The sequence below is a fragment of the Oncorhynchus gorbuscha genome, linkage group LG21 (genome assembly GCF_021184085.1).
Source record: "Oncorhynchus gorbuscha isolate QuinsamMale2020 ecotype Even-year linkage group LG21, OgorEven_v1.0, whole genome shotgun sequence".
Taxonomy (NCBI): Eukaryota; Metazoa; Chordata; class Actinopteri; order Salmoniformes; family Salmonidae; genus Oncorhynchus; species Oncorhynchus gorbuscha.
The window spans coordinates 24,203,097-24,225,949 of NC_060193.1; the positions used below are offsets into that span (position 1 = coordinate 24,203,097).

The window sequence follows — 22,853 nt, forward strand, 5'->3', positions numbered from 1 at the left end:
TGCAGAAGATGAGTGTGCAAGTAGAGATACTGGGGTGCAAAGGAGGAAAATAAATCAAATAAATAACAGCATGGGGATGAGGTAGTTGGATGGGCTATTTACAGATGGGCTATTTACAGATGGGCTATGTACAAGTGCAGTGATCTGTGAGCTGCTCTAACTGCCGGTGCTTAAAATTAGAGAGGGAGATATGAGTCTCCAGCTTCAGTGATACAGTCTATCACAGTGCCATCCGTTTTGTCACCAAAGCCCCATATACTACCCACCACTGTGACCTGTACGCTCTCGTTGGCTGGCCCTCGCTTCATATTCGTCGCCAAACCCACTGGCTCCAGGTCATCCATAAGTCTTTGCTAGGAGGCTATTTTGTAAATGACATCGCCGAAGTCAAGGATCGGTAGGATAGTCAGTTTTACTAGGGTATGTTTGGCAGCATGAGTGAAGGATGCTTTGTTGCGAAATAGGAAGCCGATTCTAGATTTAATTTTTGATTGGAGATGCTTAATGTGAGTCTGGAAGGAGAGTTTACAGTCTAACCAGACACCTAGGTATTTGTAGTTGTCCACATATTCTAAGTGTCCAGAGTAGTGAAGGTGTGAGCAGCGATCGGTTGAATAGCATGCATTTAGTTTTATTTGCATTTAAGAGCAGTTGGAGGCCAAGAAAGGAGAGTTGTATGGCATTGAAGCTCGTCTGAAGCTCGTCTGGAGGTTAGTTAACACAGTGTCCAAAGAAAGGCCAGATGTAACGGCTCTCCTCTTCGTCTGATGATGAGGAATAGGAATCATCGGACCAACACGCAGCGTCGTAAGTGTTCATAGTAAATTTAATTAAATAAACTGAGCACTGAATGACAAAAAACAACAAAGAGAGTGAATGACATGAAACAGTCCTGTAAGGTGAAAAACCACAAAACAGGAAACAACTACCCACAAAACCCACGTGGGCAAGAGCTACCTAAGTATGGTTCTCAATCAGAGACAACGATAGACAGCTGTCCCTGATTGAGAAACATACCCGGCCAAAAACAAAGAAATACAAAAACATAGAAAAGGGGACATACAATGCCCACCTTAGTGACAGTAACACCCCCCCCCCAAAGGTGCAAAACCTGACTCTAAAGGGGAGAGTCCGGGTGGGCCTTCCTTACGGCAGCGGCTCGGGTGCGGGAAGTGGACCCTTGCAGCGGGTCCCGGACTGAAGACCCTCGTAGAGGGCGCCACTGGACTGAGGGGCGCGTCTGGACTGAGGGGCGCGTCTGGACTGAGGGGCGCCTCTGGACTGAGGGGCGCCTCTGGACTGAGGGGCTGCGAGTCTGGCGGCTCCGGAGTGAAGGGCGACTCTGGCGGCTCCAGAGTGAAGGGCGACTCTGGCGGCTCTGGAGTGAAGGGTGGCTCTGGCGGCCCCGGAGGGAAGGGCGGCTCTGGCGGCTCCGGGCTGACGGGCGGCTCTGGTGCGATGGGTGGCTCTGGCGCCTCCGGACTGACGGGTGGCTCTGGCAGCTCCGGACTGACGGACAGCTCTGGCAGCTCCGGACAGACGGGCGGCTCTGGCAGCTCCGGACAGACGTGCGGTTCTGGCAGCTCGGGACAGACGGGCGGCTCTGGCAGCTCAGTTCTGGCTGGATGCCAGCTTCCACCCGGCAAATGCGGAACGCTGACACTGAGCACACCGGCCTGTGAATACTCGGCTGAGACACAGTGCGCATCACCCCATAGCACGGGGCCTGATCAGTCACATGCTCGACCCGGTAAGCACGGGGAGTGGGCTCAGGTCTCCAACCTGACTCTGCCACACTCCCCGTGTGTCCCCCCCCAAAATATTTATTGGCCTCTCGGGCTTCCTCGCCAGCCGTGTTCCCTCGTAAATGCTGGTTCCCTTCTCCTGCTGCCTCCACTCTCCTGACTGCCTCCACCTGTTCCCATGGGATGCGATCCCTTCCAGTCAGGATCTCCTCCCATGTGTAGGATCCCTTCCCGTCCAGAATGTCCTCCCATGTCCATTCCTCCTTTTCTCCACGCTGCTTGGTTTGTTTGTGTTGGGTAGTTCTGTAACGCCTCTCATCTTCATCTGATGATGAGGAATAGGAATCATCGGACCAACACGCAGCATGGTAAGTGTTCATAGTAAATTTAATGAAATAAACTGAATGACAAAAAACAACAAAGAGAGTGAACGACACAAAACAGGAAACAACTACCCACAAAACCCATATGGGCCAAGAGCTACCTAAGTATGGTTCTCAATCAGAGACAACGATAGACAGCTGTCCCTGATTGAGAACCATACCCGGCCAAAACAAAGACATACAAAAATCATAGATAACAAAACATAGAATGACACCCTGCCCAAACCAAATACAGACATAAAAAGGCTCTCTAGGGTCAGGACATGACAGTACCCCGGCACATGCGGGGCGCAGGCACAGGATGCACTGGGCTGTGCAGACGCACTGAAGACACAGTGTGCAGAGCCGGCGCAGGATATCCTGGGCCGTAGAGATGTACTGGAGGTCTGGAGAGCAGGACTGGCACAATCCTTTCTGGCTGGATGCTCACCCTAGCCCGGCAGATGCGGGGAGCTGGGATGTAGCGCACGGGGCTAAGAATGCGTACTGGAGACACCGTTCTGCCAACAAATTTTCTATAGGATTTAGGTTAGGGTTTTGTGATGGCCACTCCAATACCTTAACTTTGTTGTCCTTAAGCCATTTTGCCACAATTTTGAAAGTATGCTTGGCGTTCAATGTCCATTTGGAAGACCCATTTGCAACCAAGCTTTAACTTCCTGCCTGATGTCTTGAGATGTTGCTTCAATACATCCACATAATTTCCCCTCCTCATCACGCCATCTATTTTGTGAAGTGCACCAGTCCTTCCTGCTGCAAAGCACCCTCACACCATGATTCTGTCACCCCCGAGTAGTGGATTCTAGCTTTCACTTGGATTCACCTGGTCCGTCTATTTCATGGTAAGAGCATGTGTTGATAATGTTTTGGACACTTGTGAAAGTGGAATATTTGTCCCCATACTTTTGGTCCCCTAAAGTGAGGCGACTATGTACAAAAAGTGCTGTCATTTCTAAACAATTCACCTGATATGAAAATACCCTCAAATGAAAGCTGACAGTTTGCACTTTGTCTGCATTGTATCATTTCAAATCCAAAGTGCTGGAGTACTTAGCCAAAACAACAACAAATGTGTCACTGTTCCAATACTTTTGGAGGTCACTGTATGTGTTCCCTTAAATATGGGCATCGGCACAAATATCCGATGGCACACCAGACACGCATGGTGTGTGAGGCTCACTGAGTAACTGTTTAAAAGCTGCTTGTTGAGTGTGCACACAAATCTGCAACAGCTGGTTCGTCAGCAGCCAAGACACTCAAAGGTCAACGCACTTACCAATGAACCACTATCTGTCCGTCCGGCCACCATGTTCCAGGCCACTCAAACGTGTACATGCAATTTTACAATGGTTGGGTCTAAACCTGAATGCTGATTGGTTAAAACCGCATTCCAGCCGGTGTCTGTTCCACAAGTTGACGTTAAAATGCAATCCACTGTCTCATCATCCCAGCCAGGCAACTTGATCGCCACTATAAAAAGCATCTAGACATTAACTCACATTTTTTTTAGACTAACATCTACTTTTCAAGAGCGGAGATTTGTATAAACCTTACTGTCTGTCTTTCTGACTTTTGCAGCATTGTTTCAATATTCAAATTTGTTCTCCTGCTGTCCTATAGTAATGAATGTGTCGGGACGAGAGACAAGCAGGCAACGTTTCTCAGCCAGTTAAAATCATGAATCAGGTGGCATCATTTTTATGGATATATACAAAAATAATAATAATTAAAAAGGTCAAATGAAATGCAGCTTTTGAAGTCTTTCCAGCTTCAGTTTGGAGTGATTGTGTTACTGTAGCTGTGTTGTTGGCTAGCTCCTCTGAACAACTCTGTCCTGACGAGTGAGCACATTTTCCATGCCAGGCGAAATCATTGGCTCATTGTTATGGATGTATCCAAATAAATGTCACTAGAAAACAGCTTAAACAAATGCAAATGCAGCTACTTTGCTGTTATTCTGGCTGCACGTTTTGGCGTGACTCTAAATTAGCCGTCGTTCTCTAGCTAGCAAGCAAGGTATAAGAATCTTGCCAGGCAATATGGAAATGGACATTTAGAACGATCGACTGGATGCAGAACTAGCAACCCTAGATTTGTGTCGGGACTATATCTTGTAGAAGGATGAAATAGTATAAATTAATGAATCAGAATAACGTCTTTAATGAAAATATGTCAATTGTTATTTTAATATGTTGGTAACTCATTATATAAAAGTGATAATACTCTTGAAGCCGGTGTTTGGAGGATATATTGGCATGGTTTTCCGGCCCTCAACTTACTGTAGCCTCGGGCCGAACAACACCCGTGCCAATATATCCTCCAAACACTGGCTTCTCTGCCATTATCACTTAAATAATACACCCATGCTTGCTGTGTTGTGTTGACCCATGCCCTGTAGTATATGGCCCAGTTTATCACACCAATGCAACATTAAGTTATGAGAGCATTGACATAAACCTGGATAAACCTGTAGCACCCCAAGGTTGTGGTGTTAACTTGGCAGTCATTGTTTCCAAAAAAAGAAAACGAATCAAACGGCTATGTATATTTTGGGGTACATAATTCTGGATATTATGTGCAGACCCTGGTTTGAGAAACCATGGCGTAGTTAATGGTGTAGTTGAAATGGTGTAGTTAATGGTGTGGTTAAAAATCCAGCCTTTTGGGGTTACCTTTTGACCAGTAATTGCAGGCAGTTGACGCAGGCGTCAATGAGAGCAATAGCTTCTGGGAGGGAAAGGTCACCGCAGGGTTCTCCATTCAGCGACACCACCTCATCCCCCTCACAAACCCCGGCCAGGGACGCACGACCCCCCTCTTCCACCTGCGGAATGACAAGCAGTGGTGAGTCCCCAGGACATGCCTCACAATAACAAATCACCTACACCTATTATTCAGGTTAGTGTATTTACTTTATGTAACTGAGGTAGTTTTGGCCAACCACAGTTGTTTGATGAGGAACATTGCCTGAGATCTGAAGGCTTGTGTTAGCTCACCGAGTTAATGCCTAGGACTTTCTCGAAGCAGGCTAACACGGCCGTTTGCCACAAAAGATACCCAGGTTCAAACTCCACATGACTGTAGGTAACATTTTCAATAGGACATTTACATGGATAAAAGACAGAAAACATTCCCTATTGGACTATGAGGACAGTCAGTCAAACAGTTTGAGTATGTTTAACCAGCTGGATATCGGGTCCTTGGCAAGACTGCGATGATGTTAGTGATGCATTAAGCCAACTATTTTGTGTCACTGGTCTACACACTACCCCATAATGTCAAATAGGAATTATGGTTTTGGAAATGTTTACAAATGAATTTAAAATGAAAAGCTTAAATGTCTTAAGTCAATAAGTATTCAACCCCTTTGTCATTAAGGCAAGCCTAAATAAGTTCAGGAGTTTTTGAACGACTGCCTCATCTCTGTACCACACACATACAATTATCTTTAAGGTCCGTCAGTTGAGCAGTGCATTTTAATCACAGATTCAACCACAATGAAGGGCACATTTTTTGTTGTTGTTGAAAAAGCAGAAATTGACTATCTCTTTGAGTAGTGAATTACTAATTACACTTTGGATGGTGTATCAATGCAACCAGTCACTACAAAGATACAAGCGTCCTTCCTAACTCAGTTACTGGAAAGGAAGGCAACCGCTCAGGGATTTCACCATGAGGCCAATGGTGACTTTAAAACAGTTACCGAGTTTAATGGCTGTGATAGGAAAAAACTGAGGGCGGATCAATAACATTGTAGTTACTCCACAATACTAACCTAATTGACAGAGTCAAAAGAAGGAAGCCTGTACATAACATGCATCCTGGTTGCAACAAGGTACTAAAGTAATACTGCAAAGAATGTGGCAATGCAATTAACTTTTTGTCCTGAATATAAAGTGCTATGTTTTGGGCAAATCCAATGCAACACATTACTGAGTACAACTCTCCATATTTTCAAGCATAGTGGTGGCTGCATCATGTCATGGGTATGCTTGTAATATTAAGGACTGGTTCAGTCGGCTTTCCACCAGACACTGGGAGATGAATTCACCTTTCAGCAGGACAACCTAAAACACAAAGCCAAATCTACACTGGAGTTGCTTACCAAGAAGACAGTGAATGTTCCTGAGTGGCCGAGTTAGGGTTTTGACTTAAATCTGCTTGAAAATCTAAGTGCAAGACTTGAAAATGGTTGCTAAGCAATGATCAACAACCAATTTCAGAGAGCTTGAATCATTTTTAAAAGAATAATGGGCAAATGTTGCACAATCCAGGTGTGGAAAGCTCTTAGAGACTTGTTGTCTGATGCAGCCCTCCCGAGAGGACATGTCTATCCCCTCTCCTATGCAAAGACTGAGGCCATGGAGAGCCTCCAGCAGGGTTTCATCTGCCCCTCTACATCACCAGCCTCCTCAAGCTTATTTTGTGTTAAAAAGAAAGATGGGGGACTGCGCCCCTACACTGAACAAAGCCACCATTAAGTTCAGCTATCCTTTACTCCTCATCTCAACCATCATCCAACAAATGCATGGGGCGCAGTACTTCAACAAACTGGACTTGAGGAGCACTTACAATCTAGTATCTCATAATGCCCTTTGGCCTGTCTAATGCTCCTTCAGTCTTCCAGAACTTTATTTAACAAAGTGCTTCGGGACATGCTGGAATGGGGCATAGTTGTTTATATAGATTATATTTTGGGCTATTCTCCTGACCGCGCCCAACATGTCTTGTTAGTCAGGTCTGTGCTGGGAAGACTGTTGGAGCATGATCTATATGTTATACAAGAGCAATATTTATTTTTCCACCGGTCCTTGTCCTTTTTGGGCTACCTCACATCCACGGAGGGAGTGGAGATGGAGATGCAACGCGTCAGCGCAGTCAGGTCAAGTCCATCCACATCTCCGTGAAAGCAGTCCAACGATTCCTGGGGGCTGCCACCTATTTCCAAAGGCTCATCCGAGGCTTCAGCATGGTGGTCACGCCTCTTACCTCCCTGCTGAGAGGAGGTCCCCAGCGGCTTCGTTGGTTGGAGGAGGAGAGGGAATTCGAGACACTGAAGGCATGCTTCACCACTGCTCCTGTACTGGCACATCCCGAGCACTCAATTCCCTTCATCGTCGAGGTGGATGCCGTCGAAGTAGGAGTTGGGGCAGCGCATAGAAAATCCCTCCCAAGCTGTGGCCCTGAGCCTTCTACTCCAAGCAGCTGAACCCTGCCCAGAGGAACTATGACTTAGGGGACCTGGGAACTCTTGGTGGTCACGAAGGCTCTGAAGGCAAGGAGGCACTGGTTAGAGGGGTCCAAACACCCTTTCCTGGTGTGGATGGACCACCGCAACCTGGAGTACATCAGGGTGACAAAGAGGCTAAACCCGAGACAGGCCAGGTGGGCTCTATTCTTCGGCAGGTTTCAATTTACGCTTTCTTATAGGCCAGGCTCGAAGAATGTGAAGGTGGACACCCTGTCTCACCTCTATGACACATAGACCCCCATCATCCCTACGTCCCGTATCATCACGTCAGTGTTGTGGGACGTGGATGCCGACATACGGCAGGACCTGCGCACGGAACCTGCGCACGGAACCCGCACCTGCACAGTGCCCGGACGACCACGCCTACATGCCCACGGGTGTGCGAGAACGTCTCACCTCTCAGTGGACTTTGTCACTGACCTTCCCCCCTCCCAGGGGAAAACCACCATTCTCGTCGTTGTGGACCGGTTTTCCAAAGCTTGTTGCCTCCTTCCTCTGCCTGAGCTCCCGACGGCCATGCAAAACGCGTACATTTACATTTTACATTTAAGTCATTTAGCAGACGCTCTTATCCAGAGCGACTTACAAATAGGCTATTTTTACGCACGTCTTCCGGCACTATGGGATCCCGGAGGACATTGTGTAAGACTGTGGCCCTCAGTTAACCTCACGCGTATGGAAAGCGTTCACGGAACGCCTGGGGTCACTGTTAGTCTCACCTCCGGGTACTGTCCTCAAGCTAATGTGCAGGTGGAGAGGGTAAAATCAGGAACTGGGCAGGTTCCTGTGTTCCTGTCAGGACCGGCCGAGGGAGTGGGCGGAGTGGGCTGAGTATGCGCAGAATTCTCTCAAACACTCCTCCACTAAACTAAATCCTTTACAGTGCATGTTGGGGTATCAGCAGGCTTTGGCACCTTGGCATCCGAGCCAGACCGAGGCCCCTGTGGTGGACGAGTGGTTTCGGCGCACTGAGGAGACCTGGAATGCTGCACACACTCGTCTCCAGCGTGCCATGCGTCAGAACAAGGAACAGGCCGACCACCACCACAGTGAGGCACCTGTCCTTCTCTCCAGGCGACCAGGTCTGGCTCTCCACCCAGAACCTGCCCCTCCGCCTGCCCTGCCGGAAACTGAGCCTGCGGTTTGTGGGGGTTATTGAGGGTTATTGAAGTAACGTACCGTTTGCAACTCCCTGCTGATTACCGCAATATCAGGAATTTTCATGTGTCTCTCCTCAGGCCAGTGGTGCCTGGTCTCCTCGCTGAGGCTGGACCCAGTGATGCCCCGGCTTCTCCTCTGGGCATCGAGGCAGGTCCGGCAAACTCGGTCCGTGAAGTCCTGGATTCGAGGCATCAGGCGGGGCGTCTCCAGTACCTCATCGACTGGGAGGGGTACGGCACAGGGGAGCGGTGCTGGGTTCCTGCGGTGGACATCCTGGATGCTTCGCTGACCAGGGATTTTCACAGTCGGCACCCTGACTGACCCGCACCGTGTCCCTGTGGTCATCCCCGAGGCCGGTGTCATCCCGCTGCTAGTGCAGCACGTCAGGGGAAGGGACTGTCATGGATCCCCCCGGTACTGCTGCTCATTCCGTTCACCAGCTCCGGAGGTCTACGTCCCCAGCCTTCTATGCGTCACTGAACTGGATTCATTACCACCAACCCCGGACTGTCTTGTCTCATTATGTACGCCTGGTTCCCATTCGCCCTGATTAGTATGTGTATATAGGTGCCCTATGTTCCCCATTGTCCTTGTCAAATCAAACTTTATTTGTCACATGCGCCGAATACAACAAGTTTAGACCTTACCGTGAAATGGTTACTTACGAGCCCTTAACCAACAGTACAGTTCAAGAAGAGTTAAGAAAATATTTACCAAATAAACTATTATAAAAAGAACACAATAACAAGGCCACATACAGGAGGTACTGGTACCGAGTCAGTTTGTGTTTTTTTTTATTTTATTTTTTATTTTACCTTTATTTAACTAGGTATGTCAGTTAAGAACAAATTCTTATTTTCAATGATGGCCTAGGAACAGTGGGTTAACTGCCTGTTCAGGGGCAGAACGACATATTTGTACCTTGCCAGCTCGGGGGTTTGAACTTGCAACCTTCCGGTTACTAGTCCAACGCTCTAACCACTAGGCTAAACAGGAGAGGTTGAAAATGTCAGTGAAGACACCAGTTGGTCCACGCATGCTTTGAGTACAAGTCCTAGTAATCCATCTGGCCCCGCGGCTTTGTGAATGTTAACCTATTTAAAAGTCTTGCTCACATCGGCTACCGAGAGCATTATCACACAGTCATCCAGAACGGCTGGTGCTCTCGTGCATGCATCAGTGTTGTTTGCCTCAAAGCGAGCATAAAAAGCATTTAGCTTGTCTGGTAGGCTCACGTCACTGGGCAGCTCGCGTCTGGGTTTCCCTTTGTAGTTCGTAATAGTCTTCAAACCCTGCCACATCCTATGAGCGTCAAAGCCAGTGTAGTAGGATTCAATCTTAATCCTGTATTGATGCTTTGCTTGTTGGATTGTTCGTCTGAGGGCATAGCGAGATTTGTTATAGGCATCCAGATTAGTGTCCCACTACTTGAAAGCGGCAGCTCCAGCCTTTCACTCGATGCAGCTGTTGCTTGTAATCCATGGCTTCTGGTTGGGATATGTACGTACGGTCACTGTGGGGACTTCGTCGTTGATGCAATTATTGCACTTATTGATGAAGCCGATGATTGAGGATGTATACACATTGAATGAATCCAGGAACATATTCCAGTCTGTGCTATCAAAACAGTACTGTAGAGTAGCATCCGCATCATCTGACCACTTCCGTCTTGAGCGATTCACTGCTACTTACTACTTTAATTTATGCTTTTAAGCAGAAATCTGGAGGATATAATTATGGTCAGATTTGCCAAATGTAGGGCAGGGGAGAGCTTTGTATGTGTCTCTGTGTGTGGAGTAAAGGTGGTCTAGAGTTTTTTTCCCTCTGGTTGCACATGTGACATGCTAGTAAAAATTTGGTAAACTGATTTAAGTTTGCCTGCATTAAAGTCCCCGGCCACTAGGAGCACCGCTTCTGGTGAGTATTTTCTTGTTTGCTTATGGCCTTGGTTGAGTTGGTTGAGTGCGGTCTTAGTGCCAGCATCCGCCTGTGGTGGTAAATAGACTGCTACAAATAATATAGATGAGAACTCTCTTGGTAGATAGAGTACCTTATGATAAGCTGTAAACCACACTACCTCAGGCGAAAAATACCTTGAGACTTCTTTAATATTAGACATAACTCACCAGCTGTTATTGACAAAAAGACACACACCCCCACCCCTCGTCTTACCAGACGTAGCTTCTCTCTTCTGCCGGTGCATTGAAAATCCCTCCAGCTCTATATTATCAGTGTCGTCGTTTAGCCACGACTCAGTGAAACAGAAGATATTACAGTTTTTAATGTCCCGTTGTTAGGATAATCGTAAATCATCCATTTTATTTTTCAATGATTGCATGTTAGCAAGTAGAATTGATGGCAGTGGGAGTTTACTCACTCGCTTACGGATTCTCAAAAGGTAGCCTGATCTGCATCCTATTTTCCTCCGTCTTTTCTTCATGCAAATGACGGGGATCTGGGCCTGTACCTGGGAGAGCAGTATATCTTTCTCATCGGACTCGTTAAAGGAAAGCTTCTTCAAGTTCGCGGTGAGTAATCACAGTTCTGATGTCCAAAAGTTATTCTTTGTCATAAGAGATGATAGCAGCAACATTATGTACAAAATAAGTAAAGAAATAAGTAACAAACAACGCAAAAAAACAAACAGAATAGAACAATTGGTTATGAGCATGTAAAATGTCATCCATCCTCTTCGACGCCATCTTGTTCCATTTCCATTGTCCTGTGAGTACCTGTGCTATGTTGTATCGGCCTCCATGCTACGTGTTATTATGCACTTGTTTTACAGGTCTCGTCCCGTGTATTATTTAGAGGGATACACCTCGCTCTTTTGTTTGGGTGGAGAAATGAAAAACCCTATTACGTATTCCTGCACTTGTCTCCTATCATTATACAGTGTGACACTTACCCAGAAAGACTCACAGTTGTATTTGCTGCCAAGGGTGTTTCTACAACGTTTTGACTCGGGGGGATTGAATACTTAAGTAAATTATATATTTCTGTATTTCATTTTGATTACATTTGCAGAAACATGTGTCATTAAAGGTTATTGTGTGTAGATAGTTGAGAACAAAAAATATATCATAAAGAATAAAGATAAAGAATCACCGTCAAGGACATGAGGGGAACAGAGGGTTAAATACACAACATGTAATTGATGGGATTGGAACCAGGTGTGATGGAAGACAAAACCAAAGGAAAATGAAAAGAGGATCGATGATTGAAAAGGTCGGAAAATGAAAAGGTCGGTGACTTCGACCGGCCGAAAGCTGCCCAAACAAGGAGAGGGGCCACCTTCGGCGGAAGTCGTGACAGTGTGAATATTTTATGAAGGCACTTTTTTGTTATATATGTTTGTAATGTTTCTGCTATTGGGAAGAGAATATGATGTTTTGCAGAAAAATATGTTGGAAGGACATGGCTATGTATGTTTGAGCACATGGAAGTGAGTAATTTATGTTTACTATAGGTTAAATGAGGTTGTACGAATGTGATGTGACTAAAATGAAAGGCCATTTAGTTGACTAAAATGGCCCACTGTTTTCGTCATTAACTACACTAAATCATTATTCAACTGACAAAAATGTGACCAAGACTAAATTCTATTTTAGTCAAACTGACTAAGACTATACTAAACCTAAAAAAAGAGTGCCAAAATTAACACTGGCCTTAAGTCAAATGTCTTTATTGATATGAGTCCAAATGGAACCACTATTAAGATATCATTGACTTAGATGACAGCACAACAATACATTACAATACTCCTCCACACCACACATCTTCAGTGTAACTGCTGACAGAAAAGTGGTGATAAGAAATCACCACTGTATTCACATGTTAACCCAGTGCATATCTCAATGCTAGTGTGACCGGCCAGTGTACAGTCGTGGCCAACATTTTTGAGAATTACACAAATATTAATTTCCACAAAGTTTGCTGCTTCAGTGTCTTTAGCTATTTTTGTCAGATGTTACTATGGAATACTGAAGTATAATTACAAGCATGTCATAAGTGTCAAAGGCTTTTATTGACAATTACATGTAATATTGACAATTACATGATGCAAAGAGTCAATATTTGCAGTGTTGACCCTTCTTTTTCAAGACCTTTGCAATCCGCCCTGGCATGCTGTCAATTAACTTCTGGGCCACATCCTGACTGATGGCAGCCGATTCTTGCATAATCAATGCTTGGAGTTTGTCAGAATTTGTGGGGTTTTGTTTGTCCACCCGCCTCTTGAGGATTGACCACAAGTTCTCAATGGGATTAAGGTCTGGGGATTTTCCTGACCATGGACCAAAATATTCAATCTTTTGTTACCTGTGCCACTTGGTTATCACATTTGCCTTATGGCAAGGTGCTTCATCATGCTGGAAAAGGGACTGTTCGTCACCAAACTGTTCCTGGATGGTTGGGAGAAGTTCCTCTCAGAGGATGTGTTGGTACCATTCTTTATTCATGGCTGTGTTCTTAGGCAAAATTGTGAGTGAGCCCACTCCCTTGGCTGAAAGGCAACCCCACACATGAATGGTCTCAGGATTCCTTACCGTTGGCATGACACAGGACTGATGGTGGCGCTCACCTTGTCTTCTCCAGACAAGCTTTTGTCCGGATGCCCCAAACAATCGGAAAGGGGAATCATCAGAGAAAATGACCTTACCCCAGTCCTCAGCCGTCCATCCCTGTACCTTTTGCAGAATAACAGTCTGTCCCGGATGGTTTTCCTGGAGAGAAGTGGCTTCTTTGCTGCCCTTCTTGACACCAGGCCATCCTCCAAAAGTCTTTGCCTCACTGTGAGTGTAGATGCACTCACACCTGCCTGCTGCCATTCCTGAGCAAGCTCTGTACTGGTGGTGCCCCGATCCCACAGCTGAATCAACTTTAGGAGACGGTCCTGGCGCTTGCTGGACTTTCTTGGGTGCCCTGAAGCCTTCTCACAACAATTGAACCACTCTCCTTGAAGTTCTTGATGATCCGATAAATGGTTGATTTAGGTGCAATCTTACTGGCAGTAATACCCTTGCCTGTGAAGCCCTTTTTCTGAAAAGCAATGATGACGGAACGTGTTTCCTTGCAGATAACCAAGGTTGACAGAGGAAGAACAATGATTCTAAGCACCACCCTCCTTTTGAAGCTTCCAGTCTGTTATTCGAACTCAATCAGCATGACAGAGTGATCTCCAGCCTTCTCCCTCGTCAACACTCACACCTGTGTTAACCAGAGAATCACTGTCATGATGTCAGCTGGTCCTTTTGTGGCAGGGCTGAAATGCAGTGGAAATGTATTTTTTTTGCAATTCAGTTCATTTGCATGGCAAAGAGGGACTTTTCAATTAATTGCAATTCATCCGATCCCTCTTCATAACATTCTGGAGTATATGCAAATTGCCATCATACCAAACTGAGGCAACAGACTTTGTGAAAATGTATATTTGTGTCATTCTCAAAACTTTTGGCCACGACTGTAGACAAACCCGTCAGGTCATTTCTCCACTGTCAGAGTTCTGTGACATCAGAGTGTACAGTGTCCACCAGTAAACATACCACAACAGGTGCTCGTCGTGTGACACAACAATGCAAATTCAGACCCGTAACCCAGGCATTATGAATAGCCAAGGAGCTGGAGGGTGTTCAGGTGCAGGAGTTGCCACTGACCTTCTCTGGCACTTCAGATGTGGCAGTGATACTATATCTACAGCAAGAACACAAGTCAGCTCCGTAATGCTGTCAGCTCCAAACCATGTCAACTCCATAACTCAAGCATCAGGTGAGGTATAATATTAGATGCATGGACATACCTAAAGTAATAGGGACAACATAAGGTCTCAGCTGACACTGATACTTATTTTATTTAATATAACTGTGTCACTTGTGTATTGTTGGCACAGCAATATTAGGTTACTGTACTAATTGAAACTACATTCACCTCTAAAAATATTTGAGAAATACAATGTGGTGGGTACAATTACATCATGCACTGTAGATTAATATAACATACTACTGCAATAACGCTTCACATTATAAAGCTGTAGTAAACCAACTATAAATAGACTGCAGCTAGTTATGGAGTGATACAATTACCACTGTGCTGTGATAAAACAATATAGGGTAAAAGACACACAAACATGTGGTTATTAGTGGAATTAGTAGGATTTGGAAAACGTTTTTTGTTAAAAAAGGCGCAATCTGTGATTGCTAAATCAATTTGTTTTACTTTTAAATGAATGATATACGTGTATCCACAAATTCTTGAAGAATATACCTTATAAATGCATCATGAGCTCAGTTCAATTGCCGTACCCCATTAGAACCCAAAGTACAAGACTGTTTTGCTCCATTGTTTGTAAAGAATGTAATTATAAACAAACACTGTAAACATTTAAAATATGGTTAATTTGGCATACATAGCTGTGTCTATGAGAGTGGTTACATTTATCCAGCCTAATTATTCAGCAGTTAATCGAAAGAGTGGCAGAGTGGCGGCTTTGTTATTGTTTGAACTGCAGATTGCACCTTTAAACAATATCCAGCACTGGCAGTCAATTGCTTATGGTCCGTGTAGCACCTACTGAAATGGCCAGTGTTGTTTAAATGGAGGTTCTCAAGGGGAGTGGAGGCCAAAAGGTGTGCATAATTATTCATACAAACCATTTATATGCCAGCAAATCATGCAAACGCAACCATCACTTTTCATCCGTTTGGTAGTGAATCTGCTTTGTTCTTTATTAAACTCTCCATTAAATTGTATATTGCACAAATGACCCAAAAAGTGTTTTGAAGCAAAATGGTTTAAAGATATTTTATAATATGTCAATTCAAATGAATGATAAGGATCTGTAGTCAACTTTCAACAAAAAGAGTAATTGAAACATTGCTTATCATTGAAGCAAATAACAACCATTTCATGGCATCTGTATCCAACTAATTAAACAACTAAAGCCTCGATTGAAAGCATTCCCCTGGTCACACTTTATTTGGATATTCCAGCTGTAGATGCTCTACAGATGGTCATACTATCAACAAACTATCTGTTGATAAGCAACTGCTTGCTAAGGTTACGGTTAGGGTAAGGTTTAGAATAAGGGTTAAGGTTAGGGAAAAGGCTAAGTTTATGCTTAGGATAAGGGCTAAGGTTAGGGTTAGTAGATAGTCTGTAGAGCATCCACTGTACAGATGCACTATCCAAATAAAGTGTTACCATGTGTGGCTACATACGACGGTGCTCCATTTGAACAAATGTAAAGGGAACCCCTACAGAAAAACTAACTGGTTGAGGTTTTTCTCTCTTATAATTGGCTCCAAGACCCCATAAAATGGTTCATTAATATGAGGGATGTAATAAGCAGAAGTGTGTCATAAATTGTTCACAAAAGGCCATTTATACAGGATTAATTCTATATGTTTCAATGGGGGAGAGAGACGAAACTGGAAAAATGACTCAGTACAGATAATGGTGTGAAAATGAAATGAACAGATTTGTACTTTGTTATTTTTCAAATATCCCGGTAAATGATATATAAGCATATAAGCATTTACTGCATTTACTGCATTTACTGCAAGTGAACTCTAAACTGTGTGCAGTGGTAAACCGCATTCTAAACAAAGAAGGCATTCCAAACGGAACACGCCCAACAAATAACGTGTAGCTCTTATATATCATTTACTAATGACATTATTCCCAATTTCAGAAACAAATTATACTGAACAAAAATATAAACACAACAAAGTCTTTCTTAAACATATTAGTATTTATTCCATTTAACTAGGCAAGTCAGTTAAGCGAAAATGCTTATTTACAATGATTGCCTAGGAACAATTGGTTAACTACCTTGGTCAGCGGCAGAACGACAGATGTTGACCTTGTCAGCTCGGTGATTCAATCTAGCAACTCTAGGTCCTACTCTATGGATTTTACATGACTAGGATACAGATCTGTTGGTCACAGATACCTTCAAATAAATGGGCCTTACAATGGGCCTCAGGATCTCGTCAAGGTATTTTTGTGCATTAAAATTGCCATCAATAAAATGCAATTGGGTTCGTCGTCCGTAGGGTATGCCCATACCATAACACCACCGCCACCATGGGACACTCTGTTCACAACATTGACATCTGCAAACCGCTCGCCCACACAACGCCACACACGTGGTCTTCGGTTGTGAGGCCGGTTGGACGTATTGCCAAATTCTCTAAAACTAAATTAATAAAAAATGATCTGGCAACAACTCTGGTGGACATTCCTGCAGTCAGCATGGCAATTGCACACTCCCTCCAAACTTGAGAAATCTGTGGCATTGTGTTGTGTGACAAAACTGAACATTTTAGAGTCCCAAGCATAAGGTGCACCTGTGTAATGATCATGCTGTTTAATCAGCGTCTTGATATGCCACGGAGCACCATTTAATCCATTATTAAAAAGTTGAAAGAATATGGCACCACAACAAACTTGCCAAGAGAGGGCCGCCCACCAAAACACACAAACCAGGCAAGGAGGGCATTAATCAGAAAGGCAACAAAGAGACCAAAGATAACCTTGAAGGAGCTGCAAAGCTTCACAGTGGAGATTGGAGTATCTGTCCATAGGACCACTTTAAGCCTAGAGCTAGGCCTTACGGAAGAGTGTCTAGAAAAAAAAGCCATTGCTTAACGAAAAAAATAAGCAAACACTTTTGGTGTTTGCCAAAAAGCATGTGGGAGACTCCCCAATCATATGAAAAAAGGTACTCTGGTCAGATGAGACTAAACGTGAGCTTTTTGGCCATCAAGGAAAACGCTATATCTGCGGAAACCCAACACCTCTCATCACCCCGGGAACACCATTGTGAAGCATGGTGGTGGCAGCATCATGCTGTGGGGATGTTTTTCCCATCGGCAGGGACTGGGAAACTTGTCAGAATTGAAGGAATGATGGATGGCGCTTAATACAAAGAAATTCCTGAGAGAAACCTGTTTCAGTCTTCCAGAGATTTGAGACTGGGACGGAGGTTCACCTTCCATCAGGACAATGACCCTAAGCATACTGCTAATGCAACACTGGTTTAAGGGGAAACATTTAAATGTCTTGGAATGGCCTAGTCAAAGCCCAGACCTCAATCCAATTGAGAATATGTGGTATGACATATTGCTGTACACCAGCGGAACCCGTCCAACTTGAAGGAGCTGGAGCAGTTTTTCTTTGAAGAATGGGCAGAAATCCCAGTGGCTAGATGTGCCAAGCTTATTGAGACATACCCCAAGAGAATTGCAGCTGTAATTGCTGCAAAAGGTGGGTCTACAAAGTATTGACTTCTGTTTATGTCTTGTTTGTTTCACAATAAAAAATATTTTGCATCTTCAAAGTGGTAGGCATGTTGTGAAAATCAAATGATACAAACCCCCAGAAAATCTATTTTAATTCCAGGTGGTAAGGCAACAAAATAGGAAAAATGCCAAGGGGGCGGAATACTTTCGCACACCACTGTAAAGTCCCACGGTTGACAGTGCATATGAGAGCAAAAACCAAGCCACAAGGTCGAAGGAATTGTCCGTTGAGCTCCGAGACAGGATTGTGTCGAGGCACAGCACTGGGGAAGGGTACTAAAACATTTCTTCAGAACTGAAAGTCCCCAAGAACACAGTGGCCTCCATCAGTTTTAAATGGAAGAAGTTTGGAACCACCAAGGCTCTTCCTATAGCTGGCCACCTGTCCAAACTGAGAAATCGGGGGAGAAGAGGGAAGTGACCAACAACCCGATGGTCACACTGCCAGAGCTCTAGAGTTCCTCTTTGGAGAAGGGAGAACCTTCCAAAAGGACAACCATCTCTGCAACCATCTCTGCAGCACTCCACCAATTAGGCCTTTATGGTAGAGTGGCCAGATGGAAGACACTCCTATGTAAAAGGCATATGACAGCCTGCTTGGAGTTTACAAAAAGGCACCTGAAGACTCTCAGACCTTGAGAAACAAGGTCTTTTTTCCAAGATCGATTATACAATGCATGCGTTTTTGTTCGTCCTCACGATTGCTGTACACCTTTATAACATGTTAAAGCTTGATTATGAAGTTAGTTTGACAAGTTTAGTCGACATATAATATGTAAGTTCAATGTTTTGGTGCGCATCCACTTGACTTTTGGCTACATTTCAACCGAAATGTGTCGTGCTTGAGAACCGAAAGACACAGACTGCAAAACTAAATGCTGTTTTTGGTAAGTATAATTCCTTCCAGGTCTTCTGATGGAAGAACAGCAAAGGTAAGGGAATATTTATGTGGTAAATTTGGGTTTCTGTGGACTACAAGATAGAGGAGCCATAATGCTACTTTTTGAGCGCCGACTCATAGTATAGCCTAATGAACGAAACCTGTAACGTTAAAAATAAATGTAACACAGCGATTGCATTCAGAAGAAGTGTATCTAACTATATATATGTAGAACATGCATATTTAGTCAAAGTTTATGATGTGTATTCCTTGTTAGCTGACGTTATCTACCGGAGCTATCGTCATTTCTCAGGACATTTGAGTAGCATTTTTTGAACGATGCATCATTGTAAACAGAGATTTATGGATATATATAGCATATTATTGAAAAAACATACATGTACTGTGTAACATGTTATATTACTGTCATCTGATGAAGATTTCAAAAGGTTAGTGCATTATTTTTCTTTTAATCCTGCGTTTGTTGATTGCATATTTTTTTCAACTTGGCTATGCAAATTAGCTGTGTCTTCGGTGGTGGTTTGACATAAATATGTGCTATGTTTTTGCCGTGAAACATTTTAGAAATCTGACTTGCTGGGTAGATAAACAAGGTGTTTATCTTTCATTTGAGCCATTGGACTTGTTAATGTGTGGAGGTTAAATATTTTGGGGAATATTTTTGCGTTCCATGCGCCACCTTCCAGCTGAACGTGGGGGGGGGGGGTGTTCCAAAATTGGAACCCTAGTCCCCTTCTGGGTTTAAAGAAGATCAGTTTTATTGCTTCTTTAATCAGGATGACAGTTTTCAGCTATGCTAACATAATTTCAAAAGGGTTTTCTAATGATCAATTAGACTTTTAAAATTATAAACTTGGATTAGCTAACACAACGTGCCATTGGAACACCGGAGTGATGATTGCTGATAATGGGCCTCTGTACACCTATGTAGATATTCCATTTAAAAAATCTGCCTTTTCCAGCTACAATAGTTATTTACAACATTAACAATGTCTACACTGTATTTCTGATCAATTTGATATTATTTTAATGGACAAAAAATGTGTTTTTCTTTCAAAAACAAGGACATTTCTAAGTGACTAGAAACTTTTAAACGGTAGTGTAGGTGTGCCAAGCTTTTAGTGTCATACCCAAGAAGAGTCGATGGTGTAATCACTGCCAAAGGTGCTTCAACAAAGCATTGACTAAAGGTTCTGAATTCTTATGTAAATGTAATATTTCCATTATTTATTTATTTTATTTTCAAACATTTCTAAAAACCTGTTTTTGCTTTGTCATTATCGGGTGTTGTGTATAGATTGATGAGAAAAAATAACAGTTTAATCAAGTTTAGAATAAGGCTGTAACGTAACAAAATGTGGGAAAAGGGTCTGAAAACTTTCAGAAGGCACTTTATGGCAATACTGACAGTTGTCTTGTGAACATCTCTGATTTCTGACAGTTCTCAGTTCTCTCTGACTACCATAGGTCATATATTTAATGCCCCCTAGCTGCCATGATAGTAATCCATTCTGAGAGGTCCATTTGTAACCTAACACCCTTTTACAAAATAAGCTCTTCCATTTGCTATATTTATAGCCTCGTTACCCAGAGTGACCTCCGGCGACTGCTTTCCACAAAAAAATCATGTTCAGCTCTCCTTCCAAGCATAACATTTAGGCATTTATATACAGGCAATTACCAGGGACGATCCCCAAGGACTCTCTGACTATTTAAACAACACAGCTGTTTGAGGCTAACTGTAAATAACACTTTCCCATGCCTCGTAGGAGTCTCACAACAGTCAGTCCAATGAATAATGAAAGTAGAAATTAAAGTGTGACATTGGATTCATTGAATTGAGTGTGATATTAAATGCTTACGGGACAAAACTGCTAAAGGTTCAACCTCAATTTTGCTTTGTTGCTCTGTCCCCAACTGCCCGAAAATGGCACTCCCTTCACTGGTTATTGCTCTCAGATCACATGTTTTCCTGTGTACAATCATTGTGTAAATATTGTTTAAGGACACACAGCAGTATTATTACTATATTGTTACTTGTTATTTGCCATGGGATGTTAACCACTGACTAATCTCTCGTGGACAGCTTTGCAAGAGTTTTACTTCTGGGTAACCAAGATTAACCACTGACTGTCAGGGTTTTCCTGTGATGAAGTAGAGGACCAAAACACAGCGTGGTTATATTGACTCATGTTTCATAAAAAAACAGATAAACATGAACACAACAAAACAATAAATGTGGAAAACCAAAAACAGCCCTATCTGGTGCAAAACACAGAGACCGGAACAATCACCCACAAAACCAAACCTAAATATGGTTCCCAATCAGAGACAATGACTAACACCTGCCTCTGATTGAGAACCATATCAGGCCAAACATAGAAATAGACAAACCAGACACACAAAATAGAATGCCCACCCAGCTCATGTCCTGACCAACACTAAAACAAGGAAAACACATACGAACGATGGACAGAACGTGACACTGACAACAAACACAGCAGTCAATCCTGTTTTAGATAATTGTTCACCTTTGGGTGGGTCACAACATCTCATCATTTACTAAGAGGTGAATAACAAAGTTGATGACAGTGGAATTTAAAAAAAGAAAAAGTTATTTCAAGGGACACTAATTCGGACAAAAACATGTATTTCCCATATAGGAGTACTGCACATAGCCTTGTCTAGTCAGTCATAACCTCTTCCCCAGGCTATTGCACATTTGGACGGAAAGTGTCTGGGAATGAGATTAAGTCACTCACAACACTGATGTTTGTTCCTCTACTCTGGCACTAGAGGGCAGTGTACAGCCAATGTAGAGGAGCACAGGTCATAAACTGCATGAATATAGATTTTTCTCCCAACAGGGAATAAAGCTGGGATAAATAAAGTTGTCTCTACTCCCTTTATAAAAAATCAATAATTGGCTATTGATTAAAGGTAAAGGTCCAAGCTGTTAAGGTGCAGCTGTTTTTATTTCAATATCAAATCATTTATGGGTAACAATTCAGTACCATACTGTTGTTTAATTCAAATGCAATAAATTGTTTAGGAAAAAAAAAGCTTCTTAGAAAATAGCTATTTCCCAAGCAAGACTTTTCCTCAGACTGTCTAGGAGTGGTCTGAGTGGGGAGGGGAAAGCTATCTTTTATTGGCAGAGAGGTTTGGAACTTTCTTGTTGGTCTATTAACTAATTTGCTACCTGGTGAGACAGGCCAAAACTCCATCCCACCAAAATAGGATGAAATTTCAGGGTGTCTTTTCAAACGGTTCGTACACTAAAAGGGCATTATCATCATTTTTATAATTTCACAGAATTATTCCAAACTTATAGTGTGGAAATATATATATATATATATATATATATATATATATATATATTTGTATAACGTTTTGGACTGCACTGGGCCTTTAAACGCCCACACAAGTAGAAATCCACTTTTTGGATGGTCAGAGTTTACCCATGATGTTGCACAACGATTTAAGTCAATAAATCAAGTTTTAGTTGAAGTATGATATATTTTTGGCTTGAAGTGACAAATCCGAATGTGTGACATTGGATGTTTCTGTGAGTCTTATGTGTCTTTTCCTATGATATGACATGCAAATTATTTTCAGCCTACGTTTCGTTTCAGAGCTGGGTTTTATTTAAATGTTACCACCCACCAGCATGGCAATGTTTATTCATCAGAAACACCTACAGCAAAGTTCTTCCTATTCGTGAGTCAGAGAGCCCAACAGCTTTTCTCTTTAGCCTACAGTTGGGTTTCCACTAGATAAAAAAGCCTACAAGTCCAAATGTGCTATATCATACAAATTAATTAAAACAAAAATGAGCTTTTTTGTCTTAATTTAAGGTTGGCAGTGTGGTAAGGGTTAAGGTTGGCGTTAGGTTTAAAATCTGATTTTAAGAAGAACACACTTTTAGAAATAGACGGGGTATATGACGTTTCGTCTGTGTTAAATAGTGACGACCCTACCCTTGCACGCCTTACCATGGAGCAAATTCAAATAGCGGATGCAAACTAACGTTTTTGCACCTCCCCTTTTTACCAGCTAATTATCTTGATCCATTTGATAATTGATCAAGTTTCACTTTTTTTTAGCTAGTTT

At 43.1% G+C, this 22,853-nt stretch overlaps 1 protein-coding gene across 2 annotated transcripts in view; it reads right to left on the reverse strand.

The window, feature by feature from the left end:
* The window catches only part of LOC124008108 (synaptopodin-2-like), a 44,386-nt gene that overhangs the window by 5,159 nt on the left and 16,374 nt on the right, over positions 1-22,853 (reverse strand). For both annotated transcript variants that reach the window (XM_046319090.1, XM_046319089.1), the window contains exon 2: positions 4,801-4,952. In XM_046319090.1, the coding sequence (XP_046175046.1) occupies positions 4,801-4,952 (152 nt within the window). The remainder of the gene's footprint in view (positions 1-4,800; positions 4,953-22,853) is intronic.